Source organism: Sceloporus undulatus, chromosome 4, assembly GCF_019175285.1.
Source record: "Sceloporus undulatus isolate JIND9_A2432 ecotype Alabama chromosome 4, SceUnd_v1.1, whole genome shotgun sequence".
NCBI classification, from domain to species: Eukaryota; Metazoa; Chordata; class Lepidosauria; order Squamata; family Phrynosomatidae; genus Sceloporus; species Sceloporus undulatus.
In genome coordinates, this window is record NC_056525.1 from 47,232,003 (window position 1) to 47,248,788 (window position 16,786).

The 16,786-nt window shown below is 40.0% G+C and overlaps 1 protein-coding gene across 1 annotated transcript; it reads right to left on the minus strand.

Annotated features, from left to right (window-relative positions):
• Positions 1-384: 384 nt before the first annotated feature.
• Positions 385-10,133, minus strand: LOC121928951 (isopentenyl phosphate kinase-like). Its single transcript, XM_042464283.1, has 6 exons — positions 10,111-10,133; positions 9,137-9,254; positions 6,197-6,256; positions 4,652-4,813; positions 4,433-4,517; positions 385-1,506 (listed from the first exon to the last, which is right to left on the minus strand). Exons 1-6 carry the CDS (start codon positions 10,131-10,133, stop codon positions 1,250-1,252), a joined length of 705 nt encoding a protein of 234 aa, XP_042320217.1. The 3' UTR covers positions 385-1,249.
• Positions 10,134-16,786: the final 6,653 nt, after the last annotated feature.

Sequence of the window (16,786 nt, forward strand, 5' to 3'; positions counted from 1 at the left end):
CTTCCATCAGCTCCCCTGTCACAACAAGCCCTTTCAGCTGCATCACTGTCCAGCTTGCAGATGAGAAAGAGAATAGCTCCCTTGCCTGGAAACTATATTTAAAGCAGTTTGTAATTTCAAAGACACACTCCAGTAGTGTCATGTGGCACACAGATGTGAGGACAGGTGGTTCCATAGTTCCATCAGGATGAATGATTAATGGGCCATGTTCTAGCAGAGTTTCTTTCTGACATTTTGCCAGCATCTGTGGCTGGCATTCTCTGAAGATGCCAGCCACAGATGCTGGCGAAATGTCAGAAAGAAACTCTGCTAGAACATGGCCACATAGCCCGAAAAACCCACAAAAAACTAGAGGGACACTTATTTTTCCCTGAGAGAACACCTCTCTAGGAATTTCTAGATCTTCCAGCACAACTCTATGGTTAACATCTGCCAGAGGTTGACCATAGAATCATGCTGGAGGACCTACAATTGTCTAGAGAAGTGTTTTCTTTAAAAATTGCTAGGTCATCCATTGTGACTCTATGATGAACTTGCAGAAGAGTCATGCTGGAGGACCTATAGTTTCCTAGAAATAACATATTAATAAAATCCTCAAAAAAATCAAATCTACAAAGTCAAATCTGCAAATGTGAAGGAACAACTGTACCTTTTGAGGAAATACCTCCAAAAGGCTACCAATAAGGAGCCCTGGTGGTGCAGTGGTTAAATGCTGGTACTGCAGCCACAAGGTTGGGAGTTCAGTCCCAGGGGCTCCAGGGTTGACTCAGGCTTCCATCCTTTTGTAAGCTGGTAAAATGAGTACCCAGCTTGTTGGGGGGCAATTATCTTACAGATTGTAAGCTGCTTAGAGAGTGCTGAGTTCACTGATAAATGGTATAGAAATATACATGACATTAATATTGCTATATTCTCAGGAAAGGAACATAACAAAGGCCTTTCTTCAAATGTGCCTAGAGTTTAGAGGATCTGGACTACCCCATGATTACCTGAGTTGAAAAGACTGATCTTAAATACAGGAAATCTATGTGAAACTGCTGTGTGATTATCACTTTATGTATCTCTGAGTGCTGGATTATGTGCCACCACTCAGTTCAGTGTCAAGACATTAACAGAGAATTCTTAATATAAGATGTCTGGAATTGACTGTGACTGTCAAGTATAAATTCCATGATAGATTCTAATGTCCAAATTGTACCACATTGGTGAAATATGCCTTTTGTTTAACTTCAGGCTCTTGCAGACATCTTCATGCTTCCTTGAAGAAAAGCTTTGTGCCTTCACCTTCCATCAGCTCCCCTGTCAAACAAGCCCTTTCAGCTGCATCACTGTCCAGCTTGCAGATGAGAACAGGAATAGCTCCCTTGCTCTGAGAAACTATATTTAAAGCAGTTTGTAATTTCAAAGACACGCCTCCAGTAGTGTCATGTGGCAGCACAGATGTGAGGACAGGTGGTTCCATAGTTCCACCAGGATGAATGATAATGGAATCCAGAAGTTTAGCACCTGTTACAGAATAAACATAGGTTTTAGAAGTGGGATTATAAGAAAATGTACCAGGAAACCCTCATTTATGAGACACTGGCGCTCTGCCGGCGCCTGTGTTTGCTGCATGAGGGAGCTGCAGCGGACAAACCACGTGGCTCCCCTGCGCAGCAAAAAGAACCCACAAAAAGCGGATTCTTCTTGCGGTGCAGTTGTGTTGCTGCAAGGCACCAAGGGCGCACTTATGGCATCATAACCACGCTGCGACGTGCGGACGCTAAGCGTCCGTCATATCAAAATGGCGGCACCCATGTGTATAGGGTGCCGCTATTTTGACCTCCCCAGTATGTACTAGGGGTGAGGCCTGATTGGACGCTGCGCTCTCGGCCAACCCCTAGTACGTACTGGGGCGGAGCAAAGGCCCATCTGTAACAGGCCCCAGTGAATAGGTTCCCCAGTAGTTTTTGACCTTATAATTCATTTGTCTTTCTGAGCAGTTTTGTGTGTTTCACACTGAAGTAATAATCCTAAATGTCTTTGCTACTTGCAAGAAATAAGCCAAAATAATAGAGGACATATAATATGTTGTTAGGTTAGAAAGAGGTGATTTTTAGTTATTTTTCAAAGATTGTTAAAAAAGGGTTTGATGATTACAGGAAACTTTTCCTGGCTATAACTATCATTGTGACTAGTATGCAAACTGTTACTCATGCTACGGATCCCCCCCCCCCCGCCATTAGTATTGTCAACATATAGTCTAATATAGTCATGTCTGTGGTTGTTGTTAACTGCCCTTGAATCTATCTCAACTCATGGCAACCCTGTAGCTGAGGCATCTTCAAGACTCTCTGTTTCCCACTGCTCTGCTCAAGTCCTGCATACTCACACCTGTGACCTCACTAATTGAGTCCGGCCATCTGGTGTGCGGCCTTCCTCTCTTTCTTCTGCCTTCAACCTTTCCAAGCATCATGGTCTTTTCTAATGAGTCATGCTTTTTTCACAATATAGCCAAAATATGACAACCTCAATTTAGGAGTGAAACAGATTGGTAATAAGGGCAGCTTGAAGCTGCCCCTTCCAAAGATGGATTGGGGCCACAGCAACCACACACTGTGGCCCCAATCTGCCTTGAAGCCACCCAAAAAAGGAGCTACAAAGATCAGCTCCTTTTTCAGGTGGCAAAATGCTGCCTTTTCCCATCCCACTACAGCCCCATGGCGGCTTCAGAACATTCCAGCAGTGTGTGCTGTGTAAATGACACACTGCTGGAGCATCATGAAGCCACCCACATCTGGACAGATTAGTGGCTTCAAGATGTCTTGGGGGCATGTGGAATCTAAACACCATGCCCCCAAGCTGCCGGGAAGCCAGCTTTTAGAGATGTTCTATCTTGGCGTCATCTTGGCTTCTAGGGGTATTTAAGGCTTGATTGTTCAACGATCCATTTGCTTGTCTTTTTGGCTTATTGTTATGACCAGTATGTAATCTCTGATAAATGTGGGTCACAACTGTGAGGGAATAGAAAACAGCAGGAGGGAAATAATGTGTATAAAAGGGGATTGCGAACCAGCACTGCTACTTATCACGGGCATAAAGTACGGACTGGGTCCGTATTAGGATTAAAAAGGGGCATCCCTTTTGGATGCCCCTAACCCTAATACGGACCCAGTCCATACAAAATGGCAGCGCCCGTTCCACACGGGGACTGCCATCTTTACTTAGCGGACGCACTGCGTCCATACGTCGCACAGTGCATATGATGCTGCGAGTGCGCCATTGGCGCCTCGCGGCGTCCTATCCGCGCCGTGGAAAGAAGCGCCATTTTGGGGCTTCTTTTTGTTCCGCGAGGGAGCCGCACGGTTTGGCTGCTGTGGCTCCCTCGCGGAGCAACCGGCAGAGGCGCGAGACTGCCCCTTCTGTGCGGTCTGTAACGCGCCATTGATTCCAAAGTTGACTTGCCCCAGGTCACCCAGTGGGTCTACATGGCTGAGGGGCCATTTGAACTCTGGACTCCTTAAATCTTAGTTCTACACTCAAACTGCTAACTATTCTGGCTCTCTTTTAAATGTAGCTGGGATTGCTTTTAAAGCAAACTACAAAATGGGGAAAAGACTTATCCTTCTAATTCCTAAATCTAACATTTAAATCTACACTGTCCACTTTACTTACAATTCCGTTAATGTCAGCACTGCTGAGAGCAGGGGAAAACATAGTTCAATCTGATATAGCTTGGTCTAGTCAGGGTTTATCCAGATTGGCCAAAGACCTCAGGATTTGGCAAGCTAATCCATGTCTGGGTGGCATGCCTCTTTAACAGATTAACAGATCCAGGTTCCCCAAACATACTGGGGATTCATTTTTTAATTTTTGGGGGGAGAGGTCTGGCATGAATTGCACTATGGGCAGGGGTTTCCTCTTCTCATCAGACATAGACTGCGGGAATGATCAGAGGAGAATATCGGTGGCAAAAGGCATTTCCACAATCATCATGCTGTAATGCGACCATCCAGAAACATGGCCAGTGTCAGGGAAGAAATGAGCTAATGGAAACAAATGTGGAAATTAAAACTTTACTATTTCAGAAACTCCCGGGTGTCATGAAAAAGAACTTGTGTTGTCCTGGGTTTAAAAATTTGTGGTTGGTCCTAAAGGTTCACCCATAATGGTCTGTGACTGAAGGTACATTGTTTGAACATTTAAAAAAACTAATAAACCTGATAAGTATAGGAACAACTCCCATAAAATTCCAAGGATTTGGTCCAGTGTGGATGTAGTTATGCTCTTAAGTATCCCACTGTTTGTTTAAGTACCCCATTGTATATGATAAAAAAATCCTTGAGCATCCACAAGGGCTCCTCGATCCAAAAGCCAGCAGATAACAAAGGACCACTGCAATTAATGTTATACATACAATCACTAGGCTTCATGCCAGCTACTTAATCTGTACCTTGTGTGTCAGGTGGACAAGTGAAAATTCCTCTCACATCTGTGAGAAACACAACTCGCTTAGGAGAGAACTTCTTAGCAAGAACCTGGAAGAGGAGAAAAGGACCATGAGCTGTCTTATATGAAAATAGAAATGGAAGGGAATGATGTGTTAAATCTAAATATTTAGTGTTACTGCTGCTATTCAAAAATCTGCACCCTCTTTTTCCACATCTCTTACCTCAATGATTGTATCTCCAGATAAGATACAGCAATGTTGTTCCAAATCCAGAGCACAATCTCCATGTAAAACTGGAACATAACCTGCATCTAAAGCATCTTTTATGACATCAGTACCATCCTGGCTGACATTCTTGGATGCTGTTTTCCAGGTTCCAAAGGGCTATCAGAGAAACAACAAAGATAAAAAAAATTCTGTTGTAACACACAAATCCCCAGAATGTTGCTGCCCCCCAGAGCTACAGTCTTGGGATGTTCGAGTTCAGGCAGGAAGACTGCTGGGCAGCAAGGTGGGCAGTACACTAGCAGAAAGTAGAAAAGACTTGGAAATATTACTAGCAAAAAACAGTAAATACTTTGAATGCATACAGGTGAAAGTTTAAGAAGAAAATGCAAAACAAACATTACAGCTGAATATTACGAAAACAACAATGACCACAGGAGAGTGGGTAAGAATGACACAGAAATTACTCATTTCTAGAGAAATTATAGATTTTCTTCACTCTGACTCAGTCACAAATCAAAATGGAGATTGTGATCAAGAAATCAGAAAAAGACTAGGGCTTGCAAGGGCACCTATAAGAATCTCAATTCCAAAGATAAATCATTGAACACTGAAGTCAGGATCATGGCACAGTATTTCTGATTTCCGTGTATGGTTGTGAAAGCTGAACAATTAAGAAAGCTGATCTGGAGACAGTAATCTCTTTTGAAATGTGGTGCTGGATGATAGTTCTACAGATATCATGGACTGCCAAAAAAATAAATAAATGGGTTCAAGAGTAAACCTGAGCTCTCACTAGAAGCCAAAATGGCTAAACTGAGGCTGTGGTATTTGGGGCATAACTTGTCTCAAAGTAGAAGGCTGTAGAAAGACCACATTACAAATAGATTGACTCCATAAAAGAAAACATGACCCTGAGTTTGCAAAACAGGTGCAAAGCTGTTAATAACCAGGACTCTTTGAGGTCACTCATTCCTAGAGTTACCATAAATTGAGGATGACTTGATGGAAAACAGCAACAACAACAAAAACAAAAACACATTATCTGAATACATTTGTACTTAAAAGGGCAACTATACAGAGGAACTGACAAAAATGAAAAGTAATTACTTACTTACTTAATTAAATGAATTAGAAATTAAAAGACAGATGAACTAACTATAGCTATTGCCACACTACATAAATAAAAAAACAAAGGTCTGACACCACTTCTAGGGCTCAATGTTATGGAATTCTGGGACTTGTAGTTTGGTGGCATACCAGGGCTCTCTGACGGGCAACGCTAAATATCTCACAAAACTATACAACCCAGAATTCCATAGCATTGAATCATGACAGTTGAAATGGTGTCATACTGCTGTATTTCTGCAGTGCTGATACACCCTATGATACTTTAGACTAGATATAAGACTTGTACATAATCATATGAATTTGACACCTAACTCCACTAACAGCTTCCAGTTCCCCCCATAGCCCCATCCATAGAACTTTCCTGAAAAAACAGAATAGCCTTAAAAAACTAAAGCCAACAGGTGTCCTTACCGAAATGCTCACTGCTGGAATCCCATAGCTTACCAAATGTCCTGTCACCAGATGGTTCAGCTGTGAGAAGAAAAACAGTGGCTTTGAATCCCCAAAAGCTTTAAGTTTCCTGTACTCAAGTTGCATTATTAGTTCAATAATACGTTTGGATAATAAAAGTAGGATTTGAGGGGTGTATGTGTGAAAAAGCAACAAGATCAGCCAAATGCATTTTTAGTTGTGTTTCAAGATGTTTCATAAGGAACATCTGGAGGCACCAGATTCCTTTCCATTCAATGAAGTATTGTTTTTAAGCTATTTGCACACCTGGACATACAACAGACCTTCCAGGTGATCAGGTAGAACCCATACTGATAAAATCAGAATATATTAAGTAAACCAGCTAAAATTTAGCCTTCAGAAATTGGAATACTTGAGGGTTCTGAAGTCCAGTGCTGGCCCACAATTTCCCCAAATGTGTCACAAAATAAGTCCCAAATCTGAGATAGTATAGCTCAAACTGCACACTATTGTAAATAACAGGCCCTGCTGCAAGGTTTTGGAGAAATTTAGCTCTAGACCTCTGAGGTGGTAAAACAAACAGCAGTATTAGTCTGTCAGATCCACAGGCTGTCCTTTTATCCACTTTGATACAAACTACCACTATTTGTGACACCAGCAGAACTAGAGATTTAGATTAGGTGCCCATGGTCAAAAACCTATTATCTCTCTCTCCACAATTAATTTCCATTTTAATGAGAACCATCTTTAATTGTAGTACAGAACCTGAAGCCCTCAATACTTCATCAAAGAAGCCACAGAAGCACTATGGGCCAGTCTCAGAGGTGGGGAGGGGAGTTAATTTGCTAACCTTTGTTTGAAAGTAAGTAGATCTCAGGATTGCTTAATGATCTCTGATATTCCACACAGATGCTAAGCCAATTTAGAGCTCAGATAGACGAGGTTTCAAGCCTGCTCTTTAATGCCAGCTTGAATGTAATATAACCATTTATGACATGGGAGGAGTCATGTTAGGTACAGGCATTAGATTCCTCTGGAGACACCACATGTTTGTCTGAGACTGGACAGTGAGCTATTACTCCAGGCTGTGGATGACTTGGACTCTAGTCAAGGAAATATCACTGCTATAGTATGATGCAATGGTTTCCAATGGACTTATCAGTCAGCACTACTTAACATCCCTTCTCTCCTACTGGAGCTGGGAATGAATGCTTGTTTTTCAACTAAAAAGTAACCACATTGCTGGATCTCTCTACAGATCTAGAATTGACAGAATCTTTCAGACTTCAGCATCAATTGAAATAGCTATGGTTTGTATTTTCTTATTGTTTTTTTAAAAAAAATAAGATACAAAGTGTTGGCTAATTATTAATAAATTGAGCTTTGTGATTTTTGTGCACCATATTCTAACACTTGCTAGAAAAACACCAATGATAAAATTTCATGTGGTTTTGTGTACTTTCCTCCCATTTTCTCAACTTTACCTGTTTCAACCATTACAATGAGTAATTTATTTTTTTGTTTTACATTTATACAAATAACAAACATTAAGGCACAATTCTTCTCTGAATTTGAAGGAGAGAAAGATTAGAAATTATAGCCCTGTACAAGTGCTCACTAATACCGTAAGTGTATACATCATAGTTCTGCCAATTATATAAAGTAATGTGCTCTATAAAGCTGGTACCAGAGAGAAGGATTTGGTTCTGAATTGGGAGGGTGCATTGAACTTGGAACCTACAAGCTACATAGCTGATCTCAAATTAGCCTTGGAGGGGAACCAGTTGCTCATATCTGCAGTAAGGTCATGCCCTCTCAAAGCAGATATTCCCCACTAGCCAGAGATTTAAGTCCACTTTTCTGTCTCTCAGCTTAGGTAGACTTTAACTGTTATACCACCTTTCTCCAGACATGGGACATAGGGCACAGCTTAAGACAAATTAAAACAAACACAGCTAAAATTTTATTATACAAAAGTTAGAAAAAGGAAGTAACTATTCAAAAAATAAATAAATAAAATAACTATTCAATTAAATAAATAAAATAACTGTTCAATTAAGAGTACCAAGTTAAACCAGTCTAAAACACATTTAAATAATTATTTGGAACTAGAGGGCCTTGAAATGTAAATAGCTCCTGCTTGGGCTATGGAACTATTTTAACACAATTCATGGATCAGTGTTAGAACAGGCAGCTTTTTCCTTCCTCATATTAGACTGGTTAAACAGGGTTTCAGGTGGGGTTGTCAAGAATTACTTTGCTCAGTTTCTCACTCTCCTGACTGTACATTCTGGCTCATTTCTGTATCAACTTTTCAATTTTGGCCAAAATATCCTGGAAAGAAAAGTTGTATTTCTGCATACTTTTCTCCAAATATGTGCATTTTTTGTATGCACATTTCCTAACAATACAACACATGTTCATATGCATGTTTATCTAATATATGTACTTCTGTGGGCACTTTTCTTTAACATCCACTTTTTCCTGCACATGTTTGGGTAAAAAAAAATAACAACACAACATTCTGAAAAGTGTAGATGGTGTGCAAGTGTATTTGATTTGTATATAGCTTCAGAAAGTGTGTGTTGGTTAAGTCTGTATAAAATCTTAGATGAAACACATTTCTCCTCCTCCTCTAGTTGCAAGATCTACTTAGACCTGCAAAACTATCTGAAAGGATAGATTCTATTCTGCATTGACATGGCAACAAGTACAGTATACATAATGTTGAAAAATACTTAAGCAGTCTGTTGTGCAGCCACTGATTTTACAAGTCTGTCAAACCATCTTGTTAAAATAAATCTGCATAGCTGATGCCCATGCATCATCTGTCTGCCAATATGCACTTCACATAAGGAGTCTCAGCAGGAGCTGTGGCATAGCAGAGGGGCAATTTACAAGGATGCTGAATGAAGTTGTTACATACTGGTTGCAGAGTACCTTTGTGACAGAAAGCCTAGTCAGGCATAGTCCTTGTCTTAAATTGTGACTTGCAGCCAATCCTTCCGAGGTCCCTGAGGCAACATTATATTCTTTAGCTTGGAAATGTCCAAATGACCTAGAATGGCAAAAGAAAGTTAGTTATACTGGAGAAAAAAGTTTGGTTCTATTAATTTATGAGGTTGCTTTAAAGTTCCATTTGTAGGTTACTCATCTGAGACAGCCCAATTAGATATGTAAAGCGCTTGCTCCATCAGGGAAAGAATCTAAATCAATGAAGGGCCTGTTTGCACTAGCTACACATTACAAGTCTCTGCATATCTGAAGCATCTTAAATGTCTGCTTTCTCACAACATTTAATCTACAGCTGAACTTTAATGTATGTTGGAACTGTGGTCCAATTCAACTGATCATACTGCGCAGGATTAAGCGTAACACAACTACAAAACTTTAAAAGATAACTTTAAAAGTGGTGTGTAAAAACCACAATCATGCCTGATACAAGTATCCATTCATAGATAAAGAGTAGACACACAAAGGTTTTCAGGGCTGGAGTTCAGTGGATTTGTGAACTTGATCTTAAACCTTTGTAGCAAAAAGAGTTCATTACAGAGTGTCCTGATAATGCATTGCAATAAAATATACATGCAGAAATCAAACAGCACACCATAGTGGTTTGAGTTTTGGACTAGGAGTGTAGAGACCAGGGTTTGATACCCTGATCAGCCATGTAAACCCACTGGGTGACCTTGGGTAAGTCACACTCTCTCAGCCTCAGGGGAAAGCAATGGCAAACCTCCTCTGAATAAATCTCGTAAAGAAACCCCCATGATAGATTTGCCTTAGGATCACCATTAGTACAAAACAACTTGAAGGGACACAACAATAACAACAACAAAGGGAACACATTTTAGAGTCAGAAAAGAACAAAAAGATTTTTCCTTCAGCCACTCCTTTCTGATACATATCTTTACACAGAAGCAGGGTCAGTTCGCATTGGTCGATGTGTATTCGCGTTATATCGCATTGGTGTTTCACACCTGTGAGCTCAGAATACGTATTGACCAATGCGATATAACGTGAATACGCTTTGGCTAATGCGTATTCACGGTGGGGTTCCAAACTGAAGGCAGCCGGCTCCTCCGTTTTGCGAGTCCGCAAAAATAGTGGATTCACAGGATCCGTATTGATGGCCAGTGCAAAACCTCTGCTGCTTTGGCTGGTGTGTACATCCAATCCGCTGGTTCTCCTGAAGACCACCGGGTTACAAATTTCCCATGATGCTGCACTGGAATTTCCCCCATCTCCTTCCGTTGGCCCTTTCCCCTTTCAGGACAACCGCCAGGGCTGGGAAGCGATTTTTCCACTGACCGAGATAAAGCAGAAACCTTTTGTGTCGGAGGTGGGGGCTAAGCATTCAGCGTTTTTATTACATTAGTATTGTCGCATTATAACTCCGGCGCATATATATATGTATCTATGTATCTGTCTATACATGTAAACATATGCATGCACAGGCACAAACACATATCCATATAGGCCCCCTTGCATATTCAAATGTGCACACGTGTACATACATGTATGTGTATATAAATATCTGCATATATATATATATATATATATGCATATACATGTTAATAGATAGATAGATAGATAGATATAGATATATGAATATATAAATACATATATAGATAGATGTGTCAAGCATTAAGTCTTGGTCTGTACCAATGAATTTTTTTTTATACATGGAAAGACGCAAGCAGATGCAGGCATATACTGCTGACTCTCCTCGTTAGTATACATGTCAACATGTGTGTGTGTGTACATATATGTATACACTTAGGTCTATTGCTATGCACATATATGTGTGTGTGTGTGTGTGTGTATTCGTAATATGCTGAAATTTCCTGACATGTCTCTTTGCATCTACAAATATGCAAATGTGTATGTGTGTGCGTGTGTTTGTGTGGGGGGGGCTCATGTATGTTTGTGTTTGGATACACACACACACACACACACACAAAGATGTGTGTGTAAGCATATACATGCAGCACTACACTTTCGGCTGCTCCACAGTTTGTGTGTGTGTGTGTGTATATATATATATATGTATATGTATATGTGTGTATATATGTATATGTATACACACACACACACACACACACACACACAGAGCTGTGTGTGTACACATATAAATACGGCTTCACACTTTTGGCTGTGGCACAGTGTGTTTTTGTATATAAATGTGTGTGTTTGTGTGTGTATATGTGTGTGTGTGTGTGTGTATATATATTAACACTCATACAGACAAATGTGTGTGTACACATAAAAAAGGCATCACACTTTTGGCTGTACCACTATGTGTATATCTGTATGTGTGTGTGTGTGTGTGTGTGTGTGTGTGTATAAACACTCATACAGACAAATGTGTGTGTACACATAAAAAAAGGCATCTCACTTTTGGCTGTACCACTATGTGTATATATATATGTGTGTGTGTGTGTGTGTGTGTGTGTATTTATTTATTTATTTATGTGTGTGCATATACACACACACGCACACACACACACACGCACACACACACACACACATATACAGATGGTGCATACCCCTTTCGTAAGTGGCTAAAGGCAGCAATTCTCGCTAAACAGTGACCTCATTCTTCACCCCGGAAGTTAAAAATGTTGCACCCCGTTCAGAGCCCCACAGAGCATGCGCAAGACTGCCGATGCGAATTGGCCAACACACATTGTATTGGGCTGGTGTGGTAATCCAATCTGCACTTGCCTCACTTTGCCTGAATATGCATTGGCCGATTCGCAAAACCTCGATTCGGAAGGCCGCCCAGGTGTGAAAAAACAATGTGATATGACGCGAATATGAATCGGCAAAGCGTGGGTGTGAATGAATGATGTGATATAACGTGAATACGCATCGACCAATGCGAACTGACCCTACTTCTGTGCTCAAAAAATCCCTGTGTGGTAAGGTCCATAGAATCACCACCTCACTTATAGAGGGAGTAATACTAAGTAATAATAAGGAGGGGAAACTATGTAGAAAATCCTGAATTCAACATTGTCATCAAGATACAGGCTATCAACATAGTAGTAAATCCCACTTCTTTGGAGAAAATCACAAAACTGGTGCATGCAATGCCAAATCTACTTGAAAGGGTGTGTGTGCTAAATCCAATTTTAGTCCTAACTAGAACAGACACCATTTAAATTAATGGAACATGTTTGTCACCACTTATGTAAATTGCATTGATTTTAATTGGTCCACTGCAGGTGAGATTAAATTTGGATGTAGCCATACAGGCTTTGAAAACTAGCACCTGCACTCGAAGCTGAAGTCAAAAGGGGTACACATAGTGTACCACCATTTTTCTGCCCCGGATGAACTAATTATGAGCTTAAGATACTGCAACATCACACTCAGGCTACAAAGCAGACTTATTTATTTGTGGCCCCTCATGCTCTTAACCATCATGCAATGATGAAAATTGAGCCACACCTCTTCCCCCACTCCTGCCTTTCCACTCATATATGTGAACAAAATGAATCAGCACTCTTTTCCTATCTCTTTGAGATAGGCAGAAAGAAATCATATAAGAAGACAAGTTGGCTCAGTTATTCTTTTGAAGCTTGCCAAGAAAAAACAATTACTGTAGAAGTAAAAGATTTCTGGACTTTACATGCAATTTGGCCTCTTTCCAATGTTGTTAGTTGGCTCAGGAAAATCCACCTTAATGAAAAGGTTATACACAACCTGGATGGATGTATCTGCAACCCAAACTGTTGACTGGAACAACATCTTCATAGACAGATTAATCCCAAAGGATGCAAACAAATGAAGTGTGCAAATGGATTTGACCACAATGCAGATAATGAAGTGTAGAAATTACTATGTGACAGGTAAAGAAAACAAATGATTTATCTGATATGGTAGAAAATATCAGAAAGCTTCTATGAGGGTGTGGAACCTCCAGTGGATTCTTGGAAGGGATAGGTGATTGATAGGGCAGGACATGTAAATAAAACCATGAGAAACAGGGGAATAATGTTCTTCCTTTTTGTTGTCCAATTTCAACTGGTACAAATCCAAGTCTTTGAAGTAAAGATAATGGCAGGCAAACAGTTTTCCGCCTTGGACATTAATGAAGCCCAGCAGGCTCCTGTCAATCTTTTTTATTGGTAGATCAGGTAACCCCAGATGGTCTAAGGGGCCCGTTTGTGACATGTTTATCTTCATGACAGTGAATGGATAATCTCTCATTGCCTTTCCCTAGTCATGTGCTTTTTAGATCCATTCAGCATATTTTTCCAGGCATAGCTCATTTTACATTCTACATCCTTGAACTTCTCTCTTTTCAACTAGCAACTGTTTTCTATTTTGAGGAGAAACACACCTAATTTGCAGCCAAAACAGGCCTATTCTCAATCACACCAGGGGGGCTAAAGGTGCACAGTGCGGGAAACTAGTGTTAAGACTTGCAGCAGGAGCTTGGCTGATGACATATTTATATTCAAGGAAGGCCTATCCTGTATCCCGTAGTTCCACGAAGATCTTGGTCAGCACCCCTCAGTCCTTAAAGGACCAGGGAGACTTTAAGCACAGCTCATTCTTCATTAAATGAATGGCCAACACCAGTAAAAAGATATTTCAGTTAGATGTTGTCATTACCTACAGACAAATTGAAAACAATATCAGAAGCAACATACCATTGTTAGGGAAGATGACATATTATTCCTAACAAGGCTGCAATTTGCCCAGCCCTGTCTAACACCACAATCTACAAATACAGTTGGATTTAATACAGTACAGATTAAATACAGATTCTATACCTGCAAAGGAGGAAGTGGCTTATATTAACATTTATAATACTGTATGATATTTCATAAGCAGACTTCCCTCATAAATAGTTTAAGCTAAAGCATGGAGGGGAATGCTGTTCAAGGAAGAACAACACAAATTCACAGATGAACATACCAGCCTTGCCCAAGTTAAGAGGTAAAATGCACATGCCACATTGACACCATAAACAGCTGTATGATTTCAGTTGACATTCTAAAATTACAGGTTTGCAGCACTTTGACTTGTACCATAACATACCTATTGCAGTAGATCATGTGAGCTGAATTGAGAATGTGTGTACCATTATGCTGTGCACAGTGCAGGATGACTGTACACCACAAGAACAAACATGGAATACAATAATAAAACTGCAATTGGGAATTGCTGTAGAATGTGGTCCTTTCCAGGACACCAGCCAGGTTATTTTGTCAAGGATAAGAGGTTATAAAAGATTCTTTCTTGCATACAACTAGCAGAATCTCCCAGAGAGCACAGCCAAATTGTATACATTTTCGATAAAAGACTTTCATTAGTTTTAAGTTTTTTTTCCAAATTAGCTTTAACTGAATTTAAACTTTGGATCCCCCCCCTAGATTTGACCAAATATCACTGACTCCATAAAGTTGCACATTATGACACCAAAATATTATTTTCCAAAGCTTGGTTGAACTGCAGTTCATTGTTTGAAACACATCCCTGGTATCCTGTTCATACTTTTCAAGAATCAAAGGCTTAAAAGAGTCTTACATTTATTCCAAGTGCTAATTACAGCCAATAATTATGTCTACTCTCCTTGTCTGGCATGGTCTTTTCTTATAATACAATGGAAGGAATGTTGGAGGGCTACTGTCCTCTTTTCTTTAACAGAAAGCATAGCTTTCTCTTCTAATGCTCTTCTAATATTGATTTTACACAACAGAACTGTATGAGGCATTTATTTACTGAGATTGGGGTCAATATAGGTGGCTATTTGCTAAAATTCATGTTCCAGTAGGGACACCACTAAGAATGCCCCTGTGATACTCTTCTTCTTCTGGCCTTAGGATGGTCCACCATAGAGAAATGACAATCAGGAAAAGGAAGCACAGCAGCTACTAGGTAATGGCTCACTAACTCTTTCTGTGGCAACCAAGCAGAAGGAAGCAGTGGTGGTATGAATACAATAGTATCATGGTGGAGTGGAGAGGACAATAACAGAGGGAGACCACAGTCATGAAGACTGTTCCCACTACAAAATTCTTTATCATTTCTTAAAGACTTAAGTTTGGTGATCTGAATTATGTTTGATATATCATAGAATTTTTCAAAATATAAGCTAGAGAAAGCATCAGCAATTAAAACAGCCAATCTTCCCATCCAAGCAAAACCAAGACAACTATAAAAAAGTACATTTTAATTCTTTAATTCCCATGATTTATAAGATTACTATCATTGTACTACCCAGACAATGACAAAACTATTTGTTACAAGAAACATACAGCTACCCTAATAAAAAGCAACAATATGTTCCCTCATCTCCCTTAATAATTTCTAGTAGACTGTGTCATTTGTGTGTTTTAGCACCCTCAAACATACTACCAGTTAAAAGAAGTTCAAGAAAGTCTTTTTCTTCTGCCACTGCAAAATTGCTGCCAATTAGAGAAGACAATATTGGTCAAGAAGGACAAAAAGGCTGACACACCCAGAATATGTTGTGGATCAGACTGGCTTACACCAGAGCTTAGAAAAGTTACTTTTAGAACTAGAACTCCCAGAATATGTACTAGCATGGTCAGACTTCCTGACTTCCTGGCCACTATCTGTTTCAAAAAAAGGCAACAATATCCCCATGCCCACGAGAAAGCATTTAGGGGTGAAAACATCCTTTGGGCCACAAAAATGGCCCATGGACCACATTTTGCCCATCCTGGCTTTAAAGGTAGTCAACATTCTAAATTTCATAATTATATATAAATTTAAGGACAATATAAGCCCAAAGAAACTGAACAGATGTAAGAATGCTCATATCATTTCATATCATTTTTTTAAAAAGGAGAAGAAACAACCACAATCACAGACCAGGGGAAGCACTGAAGCAACTGGTCAGCAAAATGCTCAACATCTGACCCCTGCTGGGTGAAGATAATCCAAACAGCTCTTGGCATTCCTGAGGGAGCAATCCCACAGAGACTGCCCTTTCACACCGCCAGCAGTAGTATTTGTTTACCATCAACACCCATACTTTCTCCATGGTGGCAGCTCTAATAGAAATTATTTTAGCACAGACCTTGGGTGTATATGCACAGATTTTATGGATAACCCATCATGTAATGTTGAGACCAGGCCCACATTCCCCCTACTTAAACTGAAGTACAACATCCAATGCTCTGCATATTTGACATTGCCAACGTCTGAGGCTATAGTTGCTGGGCACTGGCCTTTGAGAGGGTGAATTGAGTGACCAGTGTGAATTACCTCTGAAAGTGTTTATCACCTCTTTATATAGTTATTTATAAAACTGACATCAGGGCATGTAGCTTCTGCTTTCTAACTGCCCAGTATACAGTCTTCATAACTTTGCCTGGCTGAAAACGTGACAAAAAGCCAGTATTAATAATATGGTTTGAATCAGCCATGCCCTCGTCTCAGAGAGAAGAAAATAAAGCAAATAAGACAGCAATGTTATTTTTTAAACACAAAATTCTAATGCAAACAATAAAAATAAAAAATAGAGTTAAATTCTACCAGTGAGAGACTGTCAAACAAAGAAAAGACTGAACAGAATTGTTTACATTTCAATACAGTCAGCCCTCA

Bases quoted from the DNA above. Each gene is read 5' to 3' on its own strand.
- LOC121928951 (XM_042464283.1), bottom strand. From the start codon at position 10,133: ATGCGAACTGACCCTGCTTCTGT. The intron at 6,257-9,136 runs GTACTCTGCAAC...TTCTTCTCACAG, and splicing joins CTAGGCTTTCTGTCACAAAG to CTGAACCATCTGGTGACAGG. The intron at 4,518-4,651 runs GTAAGAGATGTG...CTCCTCTTCCAG, and splicing joins CTGGAGATACAATCATTGAG to GTTCTTGCTAAGAAGTTCTC.